This window comes from Ursus arctos, unplaced genomic scaffold (assembly GCF_023065955.2).
Source record: "Ursus arctos isolate Adak ecotype North America unplaced genomic scaffold, UrsArc2.0 scaffold_8, whole genome shotgun sequence".
Taxonomy (NCBI): domain Eukaryota; kingdom Metazoa; phylum Chordata; class Mammalia; order Carnivora; family Ursidae; genus Ursus; species Ursus arctos.
Window position 1 is genome coordinate 37510594 of NW_026623100.1, and position 20360 is coordinate 37530953.

Sequence of the window (20360 nt, forward strand, 5' to 3'; positions counted from 1 at the left end):
AAAATTCTTTCATTCGTGTGTAAGATCCGGCAAGCGAGTACGGATATGGTTGCTGGATTCTCATTCAGGCAGAAGGGAGAGAGAACTACGGAATGGGAGGAGGGCAAGACCTCTAAGATGCTGGATTGGAATTACTGGCATGAACTCATCACTCTGAAGTTGTATTTCCTAGCTCGGAATGCTAAGAGGGCCTAGAAACAACGACGCTCTGGCAACAGTGAGCACACCTCGCGTTCAGATCTTGGTGTCCAAATGCCATTCCCCTCTGAACGGAATAAGAGCTCTCTGGAGAAATGCATGATTCCAGGACTGGGGCACAGAAGCTACAAGAGGAGTCCGGAATAGCCACATATTGTGCCAAAAGCATCGACGTTCTCAAAGGATAAGGAGGACACGTCAGATGGACAGAGAAGCTGCTTTAAAGGGATACCACTCGTCACATTTGGCACAAGCTGTGTATCAAAGTGAATAATAACAGAAGTGAATTGTTACCAACTGAATACACTGCAGAATGCACTGACCACTGACCAGTTTAGAAACATTAAAGGGGGAGGCAGAGGAGGGAAAAGCTCTTATTTACAGGAGGGGGCCCCCAAATAAATACAGAAGGAATGACATCTACGAAATATATAGGAAACTTGGAGCCTAGGAAATGACTCTGTTCTCAATCAGTTTTTCACTCATGGTTTTAGTCTCTGTTGGTCATTCTTTTCTTGTTTTCGGTTTTATGCTAATATGAAGAAAGTGACTATAAACATTTATGTAGAGATCTCGTGTGGACACATGTATTCATTTCTCTTGAAGTAAATGCCTAAAAGCATGGTTGAAGGCTCCCACTGGGTGGAAGTCTATGTTTCACTTTACAAGAGACCACATACCGTTTCACACACACACACCCCCCCCCGGCCTGACCCCAGTTCTAGGATCACGCACTGCCTTTCATTGTTCTCTCTTTAACCTTGTGGTATCATCCAGAAGAAATGAGGGGAAACATTTTCTAAAAGACTTGTACAATCATGTTCTAAGCCGCACTGTTTGTTGTGAACTCCAAATATTCACCAAAAGCAGGATGGATAAATACCTTTTGATATAGTTATAACAATGGGGATATGATGCAGTCAGCAACGAGAAAAGAACGAATTAATACCCCATGCAACAATATGGATGAGTCTCCAGAAGCCAGACCAAAACAGGTACATCCTGATGATTCCATTTATAAAAAATTCAGGATTGGCCATGGAACACAGTGAAGGAAGTCAGAAAAGTGATTCCCTGTGGGAAAGAGGGGTGCAGGAGAGGTTCCTGAGATGCCGCTAATGCTTGAAATCTACTTAAGTGAGCGCTACTTGCACGTGCTTGCTTTGTGAAAACTTACCACGCTACATTTAGGATGAGTGCAACTTTCTGTACATTAGTTTCACTCTAATACATACATTTTTTTAAAAAGAGCAAACTTAACCCTGATTCGAAAACTAAGCAAAAAGAATACTGAATCCTTTCTCACTTTAAACTTTAGGTTTTAGAAGGCGTGCTTATTTTCTGACTTCCTAAGCTTTGGGGGAAACTTCCTGTAACTAGCACGTCCTAGTGACGATACTCGGGATGGGAGCGTGCAGGGAGAAAGGCACTTCGAGGCTCTGTGTTGAGTGCATATCGGCACGCACGCCTTTATGGAAAGAAATTTGACAATACGCGTCAAAGAGAATTAAAAAGACTTACATGCCACTTTATCTGATAATTCCCCTCCAGGAATGTATGCTAAATCAACAGCTCAAATATTTATGAGCAATGATGTAAAGTAATGCATTAAAAAATGTTTTAGAAAAGAAAACCCTTTGAAGGTCATACTTACAATTGGCGTTCCAAAAGGAATGTAACCTGAGGGGGAGAGAAGAGGGTCAGGTCTTCCGGTCCCACCCCACTCCACCCCATCCACCTCTCGACAGAGACACCAGAAGAGAGTTCTGGGTTTGGTCTTGTCAATGGCCCCGACGAGGCACCTCCAGCCCCCAGACCTTTTCCTGGCTCAGCCCTCCCCAGGATAGAGGGCTCCTCTGCGTCCCTCCACCGCCCTCTCTCTGTCCCCCTTTAGCCAGACAATTCTTACTCCCCTCCAAACCTCAGAGCCCATTGCTGAGGGCAGGGCTGCCCACTGCTGGGGGGGCCACCACGCTACACTCAGTGTTCCTCCATGAGGTACACCGTCCCCGGCCGTCCCCGGCCAACACTCACTACACAACCCACGCTGTCTTCACAGCCCCTGGAATGTCCTCCTCCTCTCACCTTGCCTTTCTAGCACACATCTTTGCTTCCCTGCCTTCATGACCGATTCTGGAAAGGGCACTCCCCACACACTTGAGATGTGTACCTCTACGTGCCAGAGGTAGTCTGTAACTTTCTCGTACCCTGGCTAGACATCCTCAGTAGGGCAGGGGAGCACACCATTCCCTCAGTGCTCACCGCCCCGGGACTGTGGGAGGCTCCCTCCACGGCCCCCACCCTGCCGTCAGCGGGCAGCCTTGTGTCCCTGACCTCTGACTTATGGCAGTCAGTCAGCTGGAGGCGCGAGAGCAGACGACCACGCTCATCTGAGTTCTCTACGGTAAACGTTCACATCCTGAGTGTGTGTAACTGTGCGTGCACATGAGCTGTCACTCTATGCCCACATTCCTCTGGAGACAGATCCAAGGTTTGACTGGAGAATGACAACAGAATCCGGGCGCCAGGACAGAGCCTGCGATGGCCCTGTGCAGGGACCGGAAGCACCTACAGTCATGGCTACAAGATGCTCGAGCCTTTGCTGCCTGGCAGCTCCTCACAGCCGAGCAAGGGGGATCACTGGGCGCTCACTGCCTCAGTGGACACAATGATGTCACGTCGCTATTTGTTCTCTCACCCACATGAGGTCAGGCTCTCGGGGGCTGGGGATCCTGACTGACCCAGCTGAGAAGAGCCCTCGACAGAGACCCTTTCTCCAGTTCCCCTGAGGACTTTCCAAGGCAGCAGTCAGCAGCCCTCCACCCAGCCCTCCAAGAGTGGCCCAGTGCAGGGAGAAATGGCATGGAGTAGACACCAGCACTCTGGTGTGAGTCTGACCTGTGCTGTGTGACTCTGGATGAGGCCTGTGGCCTCTCAGAGCTACAGGCAGGACAGACACGCTAGCCCTGGGCACGGTGCATACACAAGCTTTCTAGGCTACTCAGCTCGCGCATGCAGAACTCTCCCTCTAGTGACCGCGGGGCAGGGACTTCCTGGGGGCAGGGACTTCCCGGGGGCAGGGATGTTCTGGCCACTCTCCCACCCCACCCCCTCTGCCACTGGTCTGCACAGAACGGGGATCCACCTTCCATGTGTGGGCACTCGAGCAAATACAGCGCCTGCATTCTGGAGTCCGGGGGCGCCTGGGGACTAAGTGCCTTTAAGGGAGCTTGGTTCGGAAGGAAAGCACAGCGTGCACAGGTCGGTGAGGGAGGAGTGGCTCACAGAAGGCAGGGCTTGCCCAAATCCGGAATACGGTGTCACCCTGAGACTGCCACTAAGTGAGCAGTGTATATCGGGGGCGGGGGCGCCAGATTCCCCCGTGGAAGCCTCCGCTCCACCCCCACTGCTCAGGCAGAAACAGCAGACAGGCGCCTTTTTTTAAAGCCCACTTGGTGATTCTGAGACCTGGCCAGAGGTCTGTAAGGTTGAGCCAAGGTGACCATGCAGGTGCAAATGTGGCCACATGTGTCACAGGTTCTGGCCCTTCTCGGCTCGCTGCCGTGGGATGCTCCCGGAGCTGGGACCGTAGTCAGCACCCAAAGCTGGGCAGGATCAGAAGGGTCCCAGGGGCTTACCTGACATTCTAAAAGGCATGAAGATCTTCTCATTGGTATCTGGGTGTAGAATAGCCTGGCAAGAGCAGGGAACAGAGCACAGGGTGACTGTGGGGAGGGGGGGAGTGGACAGGGGGACAGGAGAGGGAGGAAGGAGGGAAAGGGGAGCTCCCCGCAGAAGGACTGCCCTATCAGTCCTTTCCCACCGTTCAAAGCAAGAGAAAACCAAAACGTGGGCCACCAGCAGGGCTTTTCCTGACTCACACTCAAAGCTGAATGCAGGAGAGTGGGATCGCGTCTACCTTGCAGGTCCTCTGTCCCCCTGCCTGGTATTTACTAAGCACGTAAGAAGGATTTCGTAGAAGGACCTCAAAAGGAAGGAGCTCAGGGGCCCAGGGAAAGGCAAGGGGCCTGAGCTCTGGCAGTCAGAAACTCAGGCCCTGGGTGTTGGGGAAGAAGGAAGGGCAAGGCAGGTGGTCTGGAAGCTGGGGGCTAATGGGAGGGGAAAGGCTGAACAGCATGGCCATGAATCCCCAGGACAGGGCAGGGCAAGGGAAGGAAATGAATCCAAAACTGAATTACCTGCTTGATTTTCTGTGCACTCCAGAGCTGCAAGGAAGGAAGGATGGGAGAGAGAAAAAAAAGAAGAAAAACAAAATAAAGGAGAAAAATTAAAAGCACATATCAATTTGAGGTCTCATAAGCCACATTTTTTTAAACCAAGAGATCCAGCTCTGAAGGGCATTAAGAGGCTCAGGCTGTCCTGGCGCCCCCAGGCCTGGCAGCTTCCCTGGGGCTGTGGCATCAGGGATCCCAGGACAGCAGAGCCAGGGGACCTCACGCAGATCATCTAAACCAAGGGTTCTCTACTCTGGCTGCACTGTCAAATTACTTGAGAAATTCTTCCAGCAGTTTTCTAGTTGATTCTAAGGTACGGCCAGGTATGAAGCCCTGATCTCAATGAAGACACTTCAGTTGTCTCCCAGAATCACTAGAGGCGGCATAGCATGGATTTTTCAAAGCTGGACAGACTGCCTGGATTCCCGGCTTTGCCCCTCCTTCCTCTGAGCCTCCATTTCCACATCCGTCAAATGCGAATAATAGCTGTGCCTCCACCATCGTGGAAGAGGTATGGGAAAGGTGCCTGGAGTAGTGCCGGGCACTCAGTAGGTGCTTTACCGCTGCTGACTGCTATGGGTGTTAGTACCCCTATTGTTGGAGTTGTTATAAGAAGGTTGCAAGGAGAAGAAAGTTGCTTGCCAATGAGCGGTGAGGTTGTCTCTACAGCACAGCGTGGGAGACAGGCTGGACAGACAGAACCATTGCCAATTCCTTCAAATGATATACACACTGTATCTCATTTAAGATATCCTCGATCCTAAGATACACTATCATGTGCCACTGAGAAGGGAAACTGTAACATAATCCCAAGACCTCCACCCGTTAAAAGACTCATCCCATTTGAGAGACTTAAAATGTGAGAAGATAAATCTTTCAGAATCAAGAAAACATAGGAAATAAAATTTACATGTGGGCAAAGCAAGGCAGTGTATCTTTAAAGGAGCAAGAAGGTATGAGAGGGAGGAGGTGGCCAGCAGTTGATGTTAGTGTTACAACAGAACGGGTCCGTTACACTTCAGGTATGCGGCAGTGCCGTCTGTGGAATATAAACGAAGCTGCAGAAAGCCACCGGGTAGCAGAAACAGAAGCGTAAGATCGATGTATTCACGTTTATGCATTGACTCACGCCAGAGTCCCTCAACCCTTAATTCACAGCCTAATTACCCTTATTTTAGATACATTTCAAATATATTTGATTGTTTGTGATTGCAGACCTACGAAGATTAGAAGTGGTCAATTTTTTAAAAATAATAATTATGGAAACAGGGAAATGAAGAGAGAAAAACCAAATACAGAATCGCTGTTGGCCAAAGAAGGTAAGTCTGAGTATAACAGCAAAGAGGTAAAACAAAGTGATAAAAGGCTGACCCCCCTTTGCTCAGAAAGTGCCTTTACTCAGAGCACCTCCAATCCCAGCACCATCTTCGGTGCGACCCCAGGCCCTGTGCACAGACTCCTGACACCCCGTATTTCCCACCCAGGATCAGAATCTCCCATTTCTAGGTCCAGCTCCTTGGAGGCAGGAGCCTGTGTTCCAAGGCTGTCCCCCCAGCATCTCCCACAGTGCTGGGCATACAGAAAATCAAAGGCTATTCTAAAATTAAAATTTTATTTAAAAAAAAAACATGCAAGATCTCTTCATACAATTCAGAAAGAGAAAGAAAGAAAGAAAGAAAGAGAGAGAGAGAGAGAGAGAAAGAAAGAAAGAAAGAAAGAAAGAAAGAAAGAAAGAAAGAAAGAAAGAAAGAAAAAGAAAGGGGAAGGAAGGAAGGAAGGAAGGAAGGAAGGAAGGAAGGAAGGAAGGAAGGAAGGAAGGAAGGAATTCCCCATGATTCTGATGAACAGCCTTTATGGAAAACACTGGTCTAAGACATCAAAGGACAGTGTAAAGAACAGGTATTTGAACCAGGCAGGCCTGTGTTCAAATCACTTACTGGATGTGTGGCACTGGGCAAAGTACTTTGCCTGTGTGCCTCAGTTCCTCCATCAGTAAAACGGATGGTTGTAAGAGTAGGGCAGAGGCATGCTGGGTGCTCCCCGACAGTCTGCATTTCCCTTTGGGCACACAGCGAAGCCCGTGTTCCCAGTCTCCCTCACAGTCAGGTAGGCTCACACGAAGGGGTGCTGGCTATGGGGGTGGAGGTGACATTGCCACCTCCAGGCCTGGCCCCACAGCCTCCCGCAGACGCTCCAGTGGAGGTTGGTGGGGCAGCAAAGCCATGAGGTGAGGGAGCCCAGGCCCTGGATGATGGCATGTGCCCAGGCTCTGAACAGCACTGGACTCTGACAGGAGAGAGAAACAGACCTTAGTATGTAAGTTCCTGAAATCTGGGGTTGTTTGTTGCAGTGCTTGGCTCCCCCTGACTAACACAGAGGTTGAAATGAGATGTGTGTATCTAAGACACTCGGCCCGTAGAACGTGTCCATGAATGCCTGAAACAGAGAGGTCATTCAAATGAGCAATATTTTTTTAACGGACTTAAAATTATTTTTCAAAGCAACTTCATCTCTACTGTCTTATTCCTACAACACGCCTGTGAGGTGGACAGATTATTTTCAGAGAAGCAAACTCATCTCAGAGAGACTAAGTGACTCAGCAGGGCCCTAGGGGCTGGTGGCAGGATGGAGATGGGCCCCCAGGCCTCCTGGCCTCCAGGCTCATGTTCTCCTTCCTCTCCAGGGGCCTCTGGAGCAGACTGATGTCCAGTCTGGCCGGAGTGACTGCCAAGGCCTGAGGCACGAGAGAAGGAAGAGAGTTAGCTGACATCATCCTGGGATTCCAGAAACTCCTCCTTGCAGCCCGGGGGCTAACGCCCCTCGCCAGTACCCACTGCTCCCCTCCTGCCCAAGTCCAGCTGAGCAGCACACTGCTGGCAACCCATGGGCACGTCCAAGCCCCACAGGGTCAAGGGCGGCCTCCCTCACCCCTACCCAGGAGCAGGGGTGGGAGGGGCAGGGGATGCTGCTCACAGGCAAAGGCAGGAGTTCGGCAGGGGTGTCAGCAGGCAAGGCCAGAGCTACAGACGTGTTCCCCACCCTGCAACGGCACCACCACACCCACGGCCCCGGGCAGGCCGGTGCCACAGAGACGAGGTGGACACACAGCCTCACGCGCCAATTCCATGACCCTCCCTTTGGCTGAGCACCCTCCCTCCCGTCAATTATCCGATTCGCACGCTCAGAAGGCTGCTGTGTAGGCCAGGCGAGCAAACCGAAGCTCAGAGTCACCTCCAAGGTTTCGGGCAGAGCCAGAAGGACGGCTCATGACCTCTGACTCGGATTCATTCGTCCTCGCTCATTCCTTCACGTCTAGCGAACTAGCGTGATGTGTCCCACGTCCTTCTGAGGGCTTCGTACACACTGACTTACCTGATCTCCTCAACAACCCCAGGAGGCAGGGACTAGTCTATCCCCCACTTCACAGATGTGGAGACTGAGGCACACGCAACGTACGCGACTTGCCCAAAGCCCCACAGCAGCCCTGGGATCTGCACGCCAGCAGTCTGGTTCCAGAATCCCCACTCTTGCCTGCCACCTGCACCCGTCTCTAGATGTCAGCCCACTGGCGCGCGCCGTTGTGTCCCTTGAAGCGTCTGTATGTTGTAGAGATCTTTCCATATCGGTGTGCAGAGAGCAGCCCTCTGCTTCCTAACAGAAACCTTGGATGACTATATCGTAAACTGTACCCTATGAGTAGCCTTTGAGGCTCTTTTCCGTCTTTTTTTTTTTCTTGTGGAAAAGTATACGTAACCGAACATTTACCATTTTAACCATTTTTAAGTGGCAGCTCAGTGGCATTGAGTACATTCACACTGCTGTTCTGCCATCCATCATCCACCTCCAGAATGCTGTCCCAGTCCCCCTCTGAAACTCCGTACCCAATAAGTCCCAACGCCTTATTCCTCCCGCCCCCAGCTCCTGACACCCACCACCCTCCTCTCTGTTTCTGTGAATCTGATCACTCTGGCTATTTCATATAAGAGGAATCATACGGCATTTGTCCTTTTGTGACTGCCCCACCTTTTACTATTATGACCGTGCCCCAGTGAATTTCCCTGAACTTATTATCACATCATCATCACGTAAAGAAAAAGGATAAATGTATGCAGAGGTCTCTGGCAGGATACAGAAGAAACTAAAGGTTACTCTAGGGAGAGGAAGGGAGCAATTGGGGAAACTTGTTTTTTATCCTCTACTCGTTTTATAGCTTTAGAAGTCTGCAGATTGTTCATATGTTCCCCATTCAAAATAATTGTAAAAAATTAAGAGTAACCACTAGAAAAACAGAAATAGGGTGCACAACTTCTAAAGTCTTTATCGACCTCTATGGCACAGACTGTTAAGTGTCCAACAAAACCTATGTCCCCTCCTTCCAAAAGAATAGAACAGTGGTGGGCAGGTGGCCGACCTGCCGCGCTGTATTTCCGGGCCTCCTCTGCAGTGAGGCTCATCCATGTGACTGAGTCCCCCAGCGGCGCCTGAGGGGACGTGAGAAGGGCCTCTCCCTGGCAGCACCCGCCACCCCCAACCGTGCTTTTTGTCCCCTTCCCGTGAGCCGGAGCAAGTGTGTGGCTGCAGCCCAGCCTGGGCCGTGCAGAGAAGACAGCCCAGGGAGGTGGGGGAGGAACAGGGTGGAAGGAGGCTGGGTCCCTGAGTGATCCTGTGGAGCTGAGCCATCTGCCCACCGGGAACTTGAATGGTTGGATGGGAGAGAAAGAAACTTCTACCTCACTTGAGCTCATACATTTTGACATCTTTTTGTTACATCAGTTAGTATAACCCTGACTAAGATAACCCACTTGGGGATTATAGGAAACCACCTCCCATGATATCAGGGAGGCCTTTCCAGAGACAGAAGAAGGAATGAAAGCTAAAATCGTGTTTGTGACGTGCAGCAATGCTCCCACCTCAGCAGGCAGGTGAGACAGGAGGGACATCTCCATTTTAAACTAATATTCCTAGTCCTGACCTGATCTTGTTTGGGCTCGTCCATCTCCAGGCGGCAGCAACAACGGTCAGGGTCATGGATTTTGGTTTTGGCTCAGCCACTAACGTTCACGGTCTCCCACGCAAGCCATTGCACACCCTGGACTTAGTTTTTTTTTTTTTAATTGATCAGGCAGGAGAAAGAGCAGGAAGGGCCCCTTGCTGTGTGATGACGCTGGACCCAGCCCGTAGAGAGAACAGGACAAGGACTTGGGTCTGACGCCTTGGGTCTGGGCTTTTCTCTGGGACCCCCTGGTCCCATGAGTCACATGCTAGAGGCAGGAACGGCAGCAGAACCACAAGCCAAGAGCTGGTTGCTAGCTTGAAGGCTCACAAGCCAGTGCTGCACGCAGGTTACAGGCGAGGGTCATCCTGGGCTGTAAGGCATTTGACAGGAGGCAAAGAGGGGCAGTGGACAGTCCAGCCACACTGAGAATCTAGGATAGGGAGTCCTGGCATCTCTTCAGCCTGGGAAGCAGCTGCACTTTAACCTGCAAATTCCTCAACCTTTAATCTGCAAATTCCTCGACACGGCGTGTCTGCTCTGGGCTCAGCCCATGCACTCTGTACTTGTGCTGGACCATAAAAATGTGTGGCCCCAATCCTTTGGACCTTACTCACTGCAGCAACAAACCAGGGTGGACGTGAGACTTTGGACCTTGCTTGGTTTCTCAGCTTGGGCAATGAGGACAGAGCAGGGGCGGGCGAAGCGGTCTGGGTGAGAGTTTGCTGGAACAATGCAGAAGTTGGCTGCTTTCACAAATGGCCAGTGTCTCAGCAGAGCTGCCATCTGAACCTATTGGAAGCCCAGTGTAGAGGCCAGGGGAGGGGCAGAGGGTGGGCGCCCAGCAGGATGTCGAAGGAAAAGCCCCACCTTCCAGGGGCGGAGAAGGGCATACCCCCAGCACCCAGACCCCAGATGGAGGAGCAACCGCCCCCAGTCTGGCTCACTCCCCTTCCCCTCTGCCTCCTTCCAAGCTGCTTCTCCAAACCTCTAAAGGCAGCAGAGACAGAGCCTATTTAAAACACCCTCCAGAAGGTAATTAAACAGAGCCCGAAGGGGATCCTTCTGTAAAGCAAAGGATGCCTCCCTAAAACAAACAAACAAAAAAACTTCCTAATTTATCATTTGGGCCAATCCCATTACTCTTTCCCATTCATTTCGTTGCCATGGTTACTCTCAGGTAATACGTACATAGGCAAGTCTATGTGGGGTGAAGGCACCCCCCCCAATCCTAGAGAGAGAAAGAACATTCCCCCCTAGTTCAGCAGCCGTCATTTCTCCTATATACACGCAGCTTCTCTAAGAGGACAGACCTTGGAGTCAAGCCCTGGATGGAATTCCAGGTCCCCCACTTGCCGGCCATGTGATTTGAGGCAATTTCCTTCATCTTTTTGCACCTCCACTTCCTCATTTGTAATGTGGGGATATGAATACTTAACTTTCAAGGTTATTGTGAAGATTAAAGAAAATTCACTTAGTCAACAAATATTTCCTGAGCACCTACTGTGTGCTGGGCACTACTGCAGGCACTGAGAACACATCAACAGACAAACAAAGACCAAGAATCTCTGCTTTCATGGAGCTTATAATCTAGTGGCAACAGACAATAAACTAAAAATAATAAAAATAATAAGTAAATTCTTTGATATGTTAGAAGGGTGGGTGCTTCAGGAAACATGGGAAAGTGGAACAGGGTAAGTAAGGCTGGGGTATGTGTGTGATGGCAGTGGGGAGGAGGGTACAGCAGTGGTGAAGGTGGCCAGGGTAGTTTTCATTCAGGTAACACTGGAAGAAATACTTGAAGGAGGGAGTGAATCATGCAGGTATCTGGTAGGAGGTTGTTCTGGCAGCCAGAACAGCCAGTGCAAAGGCCCTGAGGCAGAAGTGGACTTGCCCAGCATGTTTGAGGGATAGCACAGGAGGCCAGTGTGACTGGCGTGGACTGAATAAGGGGAGAGCAGTAGGAGACAAGATCACAGAGGAATGTGGGCTTTGCCGGCCCTTCTAAGGACTGTGGCTTTTACTCTGAGTGGAAAGCAGGGACACTACACAGTTTCTGGAGCAGTGGTCCTTACAGAAGGGTGATTTTGCACCCAGGGGACATTTGGCCATGTGTGGTTGTCCTGACTTGGGAGAGGGTGGCTACCGGCATCTAGTTGGTAGAAGCCATGGATGGGGCTAACCTTCCTAGTGCACAGAACAGCCCCTACAACAAAGAATTATCTGGCTCCAGATGCCGATAGCACCAAGGCTGAGAAACTCTGGCACCAAGGAGCAAATAAACTAATGCATGTGTTCACAGTGACTCTGGGTGCTGTACTGGAAATGCACAGAGGGGCCCAGGTAGAATAGGGAGACCCCCCAGAGGCCCCGCAGTGCCCCAGCCCAGACACCCTTCCGCAGCACCGGGTGTAACACTCAGCACACCCTACACACGCTTCAGCAACCACCGCCTCCTGGCCGGTGCCCCGCTAACGGTAAGGGCCAGACTGCGGCTAGCGCAGACGGATGGGCTCCTGCCCAGGATCCCAGAAGCCTGAGGCAAGGGGTCAGGGCAGGGAAGGGGAGGTGTCGGCCAAGCCTTCCCTTCAGCCAGCGTCTGACAAACCCGCTGACGCCCAGAGAGGATTTGAGTGCAAGTATTTTTACCTCCCTAGTATTTTCTCTGCTATTTTCAGCAAAGCCCAAACACAGCTGACCCCATTTCCGCTCTGCCAGAGGAGGAGACTTGCAGGATCTCTGACACCAGCTGCCCTTCCTCCCTGGCAGGTCGCTGGCAGAATCCACCCTTCGTGGGGCCCCTGGGTGACCAACAGGTTATGCTGGGTGCAGAGCAGGCATTTAATAAGGTGGGCTGGTCCCTGGCTCCTGGGGAATGTGGAAGGATGGCCAAGGACTGCACTCAGAAGCCTACAGGGGCTCCCAGAGACCTGCTCGCCTCCCTCCCTCCCACTCCAGTAGCTTCCAAGCTGGGTTCCCTAACAGCACACACCCTCCCCCAACCACCTGGCCCTCAGACTGATGCTACCCCAGGACACATTCAGGCTACTCCCTTGCTCAAGAGCTTCCCGTAGCTTCCCCTTGCCCCATACAGCACACTGAACATCTCTCCCAGGGTCTCAAACACTTTCGCAATCTGTAACTTCCCAACTGCCTCTCCAGCTTCCTCTCTCTGGTCCCATCTTTCCTCCCTTCTCCTCTCCCTCCCCTGACCCCATCTGTCTCTCTCTCCACTGCACTTCTCCCTCTGCGCTGTTCACCACGGCGGGTCTCTGTCTCCACGCGACACCAACACCTCCGTGAGGCCTTCCTCACCCCTGCATTCTCAAGAGTCTCTCCCTGCTGGACCTCTGCCTCCCCGGCATGAACTTCACACGGCCTAGCCTCCAGCCTGGCCCCTAGCGCCCGCCTCTGTGTGGTCACCTCGCCTGCGCTGGGAGCTGGCTGTGGGAGGGCAGGAACAGGCTGTGCTCATCTCCCCTCGGGCCCACCGCCCAGAGAACCTACTACATACGGGAGGCTCTGCAGGTGCCCGGGCCTGCGCTAACCGTGTGAACCTCACAGGTGTAACTGGGCTACGGACCTTCACAAATGCCAAGCTTTCTGCCTCTGCCTTTGGGTCTACCTGGCTATGGGACTCCGTTTTCTTGCCTATAAAATGAGGTTGATACAGGCACCTACCAAAGAGGGTTCCTGTGAGTATTAACTGCAACATGTGTACCGCACTAATACTTAGTGCAATGCCCGGCACTTGGTTAGCACCAAGTGAGTGGTGGCTCATTACCATGAGGGAATCTTTCACCTTTAACCCCACCCACCTCCATGCACACGAAACCACCAAACCACCACAGCAACACGCCGGCATATAAAGTGCCCACAGCAGAGTCAGTATCCAGAAATCTAGTCCAGCTGCCTAGGCTTACACTTTTGCTCTCGTCTATGGCTTCGCTGTGTAACCGATAGCTACAGTCTTTAAGGGGGCTCCTAGCACATCAAATTTCTACTTGTCAAAGGGTAAATTTATACTTATTTTTATTTTATCTGAAGGACTAATTTTTCACTGGCATAGCAACCTTTTAACACATTAACAGTCTCTGGAGGAGATATCAGCCACTCACTAACAGAAGACCAAACAAAGGCCATCAGGTGTAAGGAGACTAGCAGTCCACTTGTGTATACCCGCTGGAGAGATGTCATAACCGGAGGCCGGGTCAGATAACAAACTGGTAGTCAGGTTACCCAGTGCTGCCCATGATGTGGGGACAGGCCCACAAGCATCGGGAGGCAGCCACGGGCTTCCAATCCACAGGACTGCAAAAGGACGTCAGAGCGGGCACCGAGCCCCGGGCGGCTGAGGCAGGGGTCCAGACTGAGATCAAGAGCCACCCCGGGCCTGGACATGACTCGTGAGCAGGGCCCGCCTGGACCAGGAATGGGGGACCGTCCTTAACTCCACACTGCTGAGGCTTCCCCAAACCCTGGGCTTATATGTCATCACCCACCCACTCGGTTCCTGTCTGTGGAGGCCAGAGGGGGTGTGGCTCTGTAGAGGAGGCCCAGGGAGGGAAGCACTGTAATCCCTGAGTCCTCAGAGTGCAATCCCTGATGTGCTGGAGAGTCGGGAAGACCAGAAAGGGAGGGAGGGAGGATCTGATTAGTAAGGGGACCAAGCAGCAGGCTCACACCTAGCGCACTGTGCCACCCAGCCACCAGATGGACACTGCACGCATCACCAACAGGAGCCAGAATTGGGAAGCGTGGCTAGTGCCAAGATCCACCCCCCACCACCACCACCTCCCTCCCTCCCAGCTCCCTGGAGGCACATGGGGGCTTTCAGGACAGAAAACAAAAGAGGTCCAGGAAACAGGACAGGCAACTTCAAGCTACTGAAGGGAGTAAAGAGGAGAAATGTGGCTTCATTCCCCAAACTCTGGATGCTGGAGGGAGTCCCCAGAGGCCAACCTCAGCCAGAGGGAGCTTGGGTTGGGAGCCAACGCAGGGTGAGGAAGGGCTGGGGGCTGAACTCACCCCTGACAGGTCCAAGAGGAACTGCAAAGGTCAGAGCACTACTTTGGCCTAGAGAGGGGCATGTCAGGTCATGCCACCCAGGCCCCTCAGTGTCCATGCCAGAGGGAAGTACCGTGCTCAGGGATGATTTGGTCACGGCCTGTCCTTCCTAATGGCAGCACAGATGCCTGAAGATAGACCCTGCCTAGCCAGCACGGCCCCATCTCCCATCAGCCCCCAGGGCCCTGCACCAGGACGTCCGGCCAAGGTGCTCCATTGGCTCACACCTTTGCCCTCCTTTCAAGGGGCCAGGCCGCAGTCAAGCACAGCCACCTGGACTGCCCCTGGAGGGGCTTGCTCTCTCTGCTCATGAAGCGCCTCCTCACCTGCACGGCTCCTGCCCAGCGCTTCTCCTGGCCAGCCCCTTCTCGTCCCTCAAATCTCAGGCAAGAATCCCTTCCAGTTTGGGCAGGTTACGCCTTCCTCTCTTTTCCCACAGTATTGTGGCTTTTCACAATCATTCCCTAGATTCTGGGGGTCTGTGAAGCAAATCCTCATCTACTTTCTTCCTTGTTCTCCCCCCCAGGCTCCAGCACCAAAACTGGCCAGCCGGTGCTCCATAAATACATAAATACATATTAAATGAATTGGGCTGGGGAGAGCTGATGGCTAAGCCACTGACCCCAGGAACCTCCAGCCAGGCACTAGTGTGTCATGTCGGCGGTCCAGGGCCTCAGCGTGGGCTTTGCACCTAAAGGTGTTAGAAGGCAAGGGCAGTGCCTCACAGAGTTACCAAAAGAATGAGAGAGGAGACAAGAGCAGAGGAAGGACAGCAACATGTTTTTCCAGGAAAATAAGTAGAGTTTTAGTAAGTGACCCAGTAGAGAGGAAGGAACCATCCCCTAAATGCTGGCAGAGTACATGTTTAAGGAACCAGTCCATTGTCCTCAAAACAACTGCAAAGCTCAGGACTTGGAGAGACCAGTTGCCATAGGAAAAAAGGGCTAATCATAAGGCTAAACACAGGGAATTGGTTAAAAGTCGGTCCTCAAAACAATAAGATCCCAAGGCCTTCACCATACAGCAAGGTGACTCTTACCACCCTCACCTGTATTCCCCAGATGCTAGAGGTTTATCAGCCTTTTGGAGAAACTGAACCCAAGTGATCCCAGACTTGGGAACACCAGCACAGTGGAGGATGGCAGTAGGTGAGATTCAAAGCAGGGAAATTAATGAAAGTCTACAAAGTGAATATTGGGACTCCAGGCTCCCCCTCTTACTTGGCTTCCAGAATGCAGAGAGATGAGATGGCTACCATATTCACAAAACAGGAGAAGGATTCTATTAAGAAGAATTTTAAAAAGAAACAATGTAAGAGCCCTTGGAAATTAAAATTATACTAGTTGAAGTTAAAATTTCAATCAATATGTTGAAAATGAACTCAAGGAAATTTCCTGCAAAGCCACACAGAAGGACAAAGTGATGGAAGAGAAGGGAAAAAAGATAAGACAATTTAAGTGTCAATCTAAAATGCTGAATATTTGAATAACAGGAGTTCCAGAATAAGAAGAAATTATCAAAGAAACAGTATAAGAAAATTTGCCAGAACTGAAAGTAGGAGTCTTCAGATTGAAAGGTGTCACCAGGAACCCAAAATAATGAATTTTAAAAGAGATGGCATTGTGGAATTTCAGAAATAAATTAAATAGAGACATACTAAACATTTCCAAAGAGGGAAAATGGGTTACTTGCAAAGAAAAAGAAATGAAATGTATCAGATTTCCAAAAGCTATACTGACAGTGAGAAGACAACAGAACAATGTCTTCAGAATTCTGAAAGAAAATATCTGTCAACCTAGAATTTTCTTCTCAGCCAAACTGTCAATTAAGACTGAGTGCAGGGGCACCTGGATGGCTCAGTCAGTTGGCATCTGGCTCTTGATTTCTGCTCAGGTCATGATCTCAGGGTCGTGGGATCAAGCCCCACATCAGGCCCTGTGCTGGGTGTGGAACCTGCTTGAGATTCTCTCTCTACCCCCTCCCCCAAAAAAGAAGCCTTAAAAAAAAAGACTGAGTGCAGAATTACAATTTTCAGACATAAAAGGACTCACAATTTTCTTCCCATTTACTCTTTTTTTAAGGAAGTTACTGAAAGAGCTTTCCATCACCTATTTTCCACCAAAATGAAAGTGTACACCAACGGGAATGCCTGGAGCTGGAGGAGATGGACACCGGAAAGGAAAATTTTAGGGGGGAAAATTGAACTGAAAGACAGGAGACTTCAGATTGAAAGGAGGCACTGAAAATATCAAAAGGCTGCAGAGGATGTAATAAGAGGTAGAGACAATATAAAGAAAACCATGCCAATGTGAAAAACTAAGGCAATCATTAACTCTAGGTAAAACATAAATTAAACAAGGGAGAAGACAAAAAAACAGTAAATGCTACTTATATCATTGTAATAATGTGAATAGTGAATATCCATAAACCCCCAAATCCATAATAACTATTTTGGGAGGGTGATGAGGATGGGGGAGAGGCATGTGTTTTTTAATGGGGGTAAATAACAAGAGAGCTGAATCCAGGTGAATACAAAATAACTAGTTGAAAAATAGGACTACACATAAGCGTATTAGTTTGACATAGATTTCTGTCTAAAGAAATAGCTAAAAGTATTTGTTTCTGGAGAAAAGGAATGGGAATTAAGGAGGGATAGGGACAGCATACTATTTTTCCTTCAGGTATTTTAGTACTACTTGGCTTTTTGAACTATGCGCACATATTACTTTGTTTTGGGAGGGTGTTAAAGATTTTATTTATTTATTTGAGAGAGCAAGCAAGAGAGCAGAAGCAGGGGGAGTGGCAGAGGGAGAGGGAGAAACAGGCTCCCTGTTGAGCAGGGAGGTGACTCGGTGCTCAATCCCAGAACCCTGGGATCATGACCTGAGCTGAAGGCAGACACTTAACCAACTGAGCCACCCAGGAGCCCCTGTGCACATATTACTTTGGGGAAAAAGAAGTGTGAAATTAATTTTTTAGAAGATTTTGAAATAAAGTTTACAAACAAACAGAAAAAAACTTTGGCATATTAACCATTAGCCTTTTAATCATTAAAGTAGCCCTACAGTGTATTCCTCTTTTCTCCAAATCAAATACAACTATTAACATTTCACTTAACTCTAGTTTAAGTTCCTACCTGATATACATTTCAAAAAAATGAATTTAGTGTTCTAGCCTAATCTCCACTATCCTCCCATGTCTTTCCCATCCTCAACCTGAACGTTTGGGTAGTGGTATACTAGTAAATGTTTAAAAATCAGTTCTTTGGGGAAGAAGGTCCTGATTTATAGCATTTGCCAATTTCCATGGTATAAATACTCCCACATGGCTGATTTCAAGCTACCACTGGGACGGCGCTGAATGTGAGACTGGGAAGAGATATACCCATCAACTCCAGGAAACTTCTGCCTTTGGGCCTCTCTTGCTTTATCAGCCTCCATGCTTCCCAAGAGACCCAGGGTACGGGAGAAGAGCTGAGTGTCTCCTCCAGAAAGCCAGAAGTCCACATAGCTATGTAGCAGCAGAAGTGGATAATGAAGGAAAGAGAGTGGTTCTGGCTGCAGGGAAGGGGATATGACTTTGCCACCTTCCTGCCCCCCCCCAACTTCCAGCAGAATTACCTGTTCATTGGTGACACCTGGGCGCAGGGTCCCATGCTTGTAGTCCTCCAGCAGCTGCACAGCCTCTCTGAGGCGTCTCTGCAGGGAAAAAAGACAGACATTGAGGGGCACAGATCCAAGGCTCCTACAACTCTTTCCCTTGCAAACAATAAAGAAGGATGCAAGTTAAGTGTCCTGCCATAGGAAAACGGCTAAATGACAGTGGTCTGATAAATACTATGGAACATTATCGGGCAGTTTAAGAAGTGAAGCAGATCTGTATGTGATTCCATCTCCAACATATTTTTTTTGAGCAAGAAAGTAAATTGCAGAGCCGTATGATGCCATTCATTATACCAAACAAACAAAGCCCACACACACACAGAAAACAATATTTTCCATGAGAATATTTATGTGTGTAAATGCATCAAAAAAGCTCTAGAAGGAGACCCACCAAATTAGTGACAAGGGGTAGGAGGAAAGGGTCCGGATTTGGCAAGGGGTGTCAGGAGGAAATTTAATCTTATATATTGAAAGTTTTTATAAAGATAACAGATTTATGTAATACTCATATAATTTCTTTTCAACATTTTAAAAACACTAGCAGAGATTTACATACTAAAGTGCATATGGCCACAGTAACTGATGGGGAGAGAGGGAAAAAAAGAATTGTATCATCTGTAAAATCTTAAAAGCTAAAGGGACAGCAACAGTGAGAGAAGGCAGTCTTTGTCCACCAAAATATTTGTATAAGAATATTCATAGCAGCACTTTTCAGGGGGCGCCTGGGTGGTCGGTTAAGCGTCTGCCTTCAGCTCAGGTCATGATCCCAGAGTCCTGGGATCAAGCCCCACATCAGGCTCCCTGCTCTGCGGGGAGCCTGCTTCTCCCTCTCCCTCTGCTTCTCCCCTGCTTGTGTGCGCTCGCTCTCTCTCTCTCTCTCTGTCAAATAAATAAATAAATAAATTTTTTAAAAAAAGAATATTCATAGCAGCACTATTCATATAGTTCCAAAGTCCAAACAATCCAAACGTCAATAGTTGACTGGACAGGTAAATCGTAGTGTATGTATACAATGACATATTACACAGCAATTTAAAAAGCAAACTACAGATACACGTTTTAACATGGATGAATCTCACAGACATAATGTGGCAAAATGTATTTTCCAAAGGTGGACACTCCAATATCTGCCATGCCCCATTCTCTTCTAGAACCTTCCCACATCCCCCTCAAGAGGTAGAGTCCATGTGTCCTCCTGCAGATCCTGGGCAGGCCTTCATGACTGCCTCAACAAACAGAGTATGGCTGAAGTGAGGCTATGTGACCTCTGAGGCTATGTCACAAAAATGCCTTGCATTTCCACCTTGTTCTTTTGGGATGGTCACTCTTTTGGAACACAGCCATCATACTGCAAGGAAGCCCGAGCAGCATATGGAGAGACCCACCTGGACAGGAACTGAGCCCTGGCCCATGGCTACAGCTGAGCTCTCAGCTGACAGTCCGTACCCACTCGCCCGCCATGCAAATGAGCCATCTTGCAATGGACTTTCCGGCCCCCCATCAAACCGCCCTAGCAGACACTGCATGGAACAGCGATGAACCATCCCCTCTAAGCCCTGCCCAAACTGAAGACCAGTGAGCAAAAGAACTGAGTAGTGTTTTAAGCCACTACATTTTGGGGGTGACTTGTTACATAGGAATGAAAGACTGATACACATAATGAGGTCAGATGCCAAAGAGTATGTATAAAGTTCACAAACCGGCAAAGCTAATCTAACTCACCTGGCAGAGGTCATGACAGGGCTACTTTTGTGGGGGGTGGGCAGGGTGCTGACTTGGAAAGAGCATGAGGGAACCCTCTGAGGTAATGGAAATGTCCAATGTCTTCATCTGAGGGGTGGTTATATGGGTATAAATATTAGTCAAAAATGTTTTATTAAGCCATAAACTAGGGATTTGTGCCTTTTACCTTATGTATGCTATACCTCAAAAAATTAACAAACAGACCACAGCCATAGAAGGCAGCCTATGTCAAGGTTAGATGAGGGACCCAGACATTAGGGTTGCCCAGTGTGGGCAAAGAAACCCAGTGAAGCTGCCCTGTTACCCCCTCTTTTCTTTCTTTCTTTCTTTTTTTTTTTTTTTTTTGTTCCCCTTTTGATAGAAGGACAAGGCTAGCTGAGGATGGAAATGCAGAGACCTCCACGGAAGCCCCTTGGTCTGAAGGCAGGATACAGCACCAGGAAGGGCATCCAGGGGGCAGAC

At 49.6% G+C, this 20360-nt stretch overlaps 1 protein-coding gene across 6 annotated transcripts in view; it reads right to left on the minus strand.

Annotated features, from left to right (window-relative positions):
- SFXN5 (sideroflexin 5) overlaps positions 1-20360 on the minus strand; it is a 115063-nt gene that overhangs the window by 73520 nt on the left and 21183 nt on the right. For 5 of the 6 annotated variants that reach the window (XM_044392288.3, XM_026483060.3, XM_044392282.3 and 2 more), the window contains 4 exons: positions 18114-18191; positions 4398-4424; positions 3837-3891; positions 1853-1878 (listed from right to left, as the gene is read on the minus strand). In XM_044392288.3, coding sequence (XP_044248223.2) covers positions 1853-1878; positions 3837-3891; positions 4398-4424; positions 18114-18191 — 186 coding nt within the window. Of the gene's footprint in view, positions 1-1852; positions 1879-3836; positions 3892-4397; positions 4425-6370; positions 7017-18113; positions 18192-20360 lie in introns of those variants that run through there. The other variant, XM_044392286.3, reaches the window with a different exon arrangement.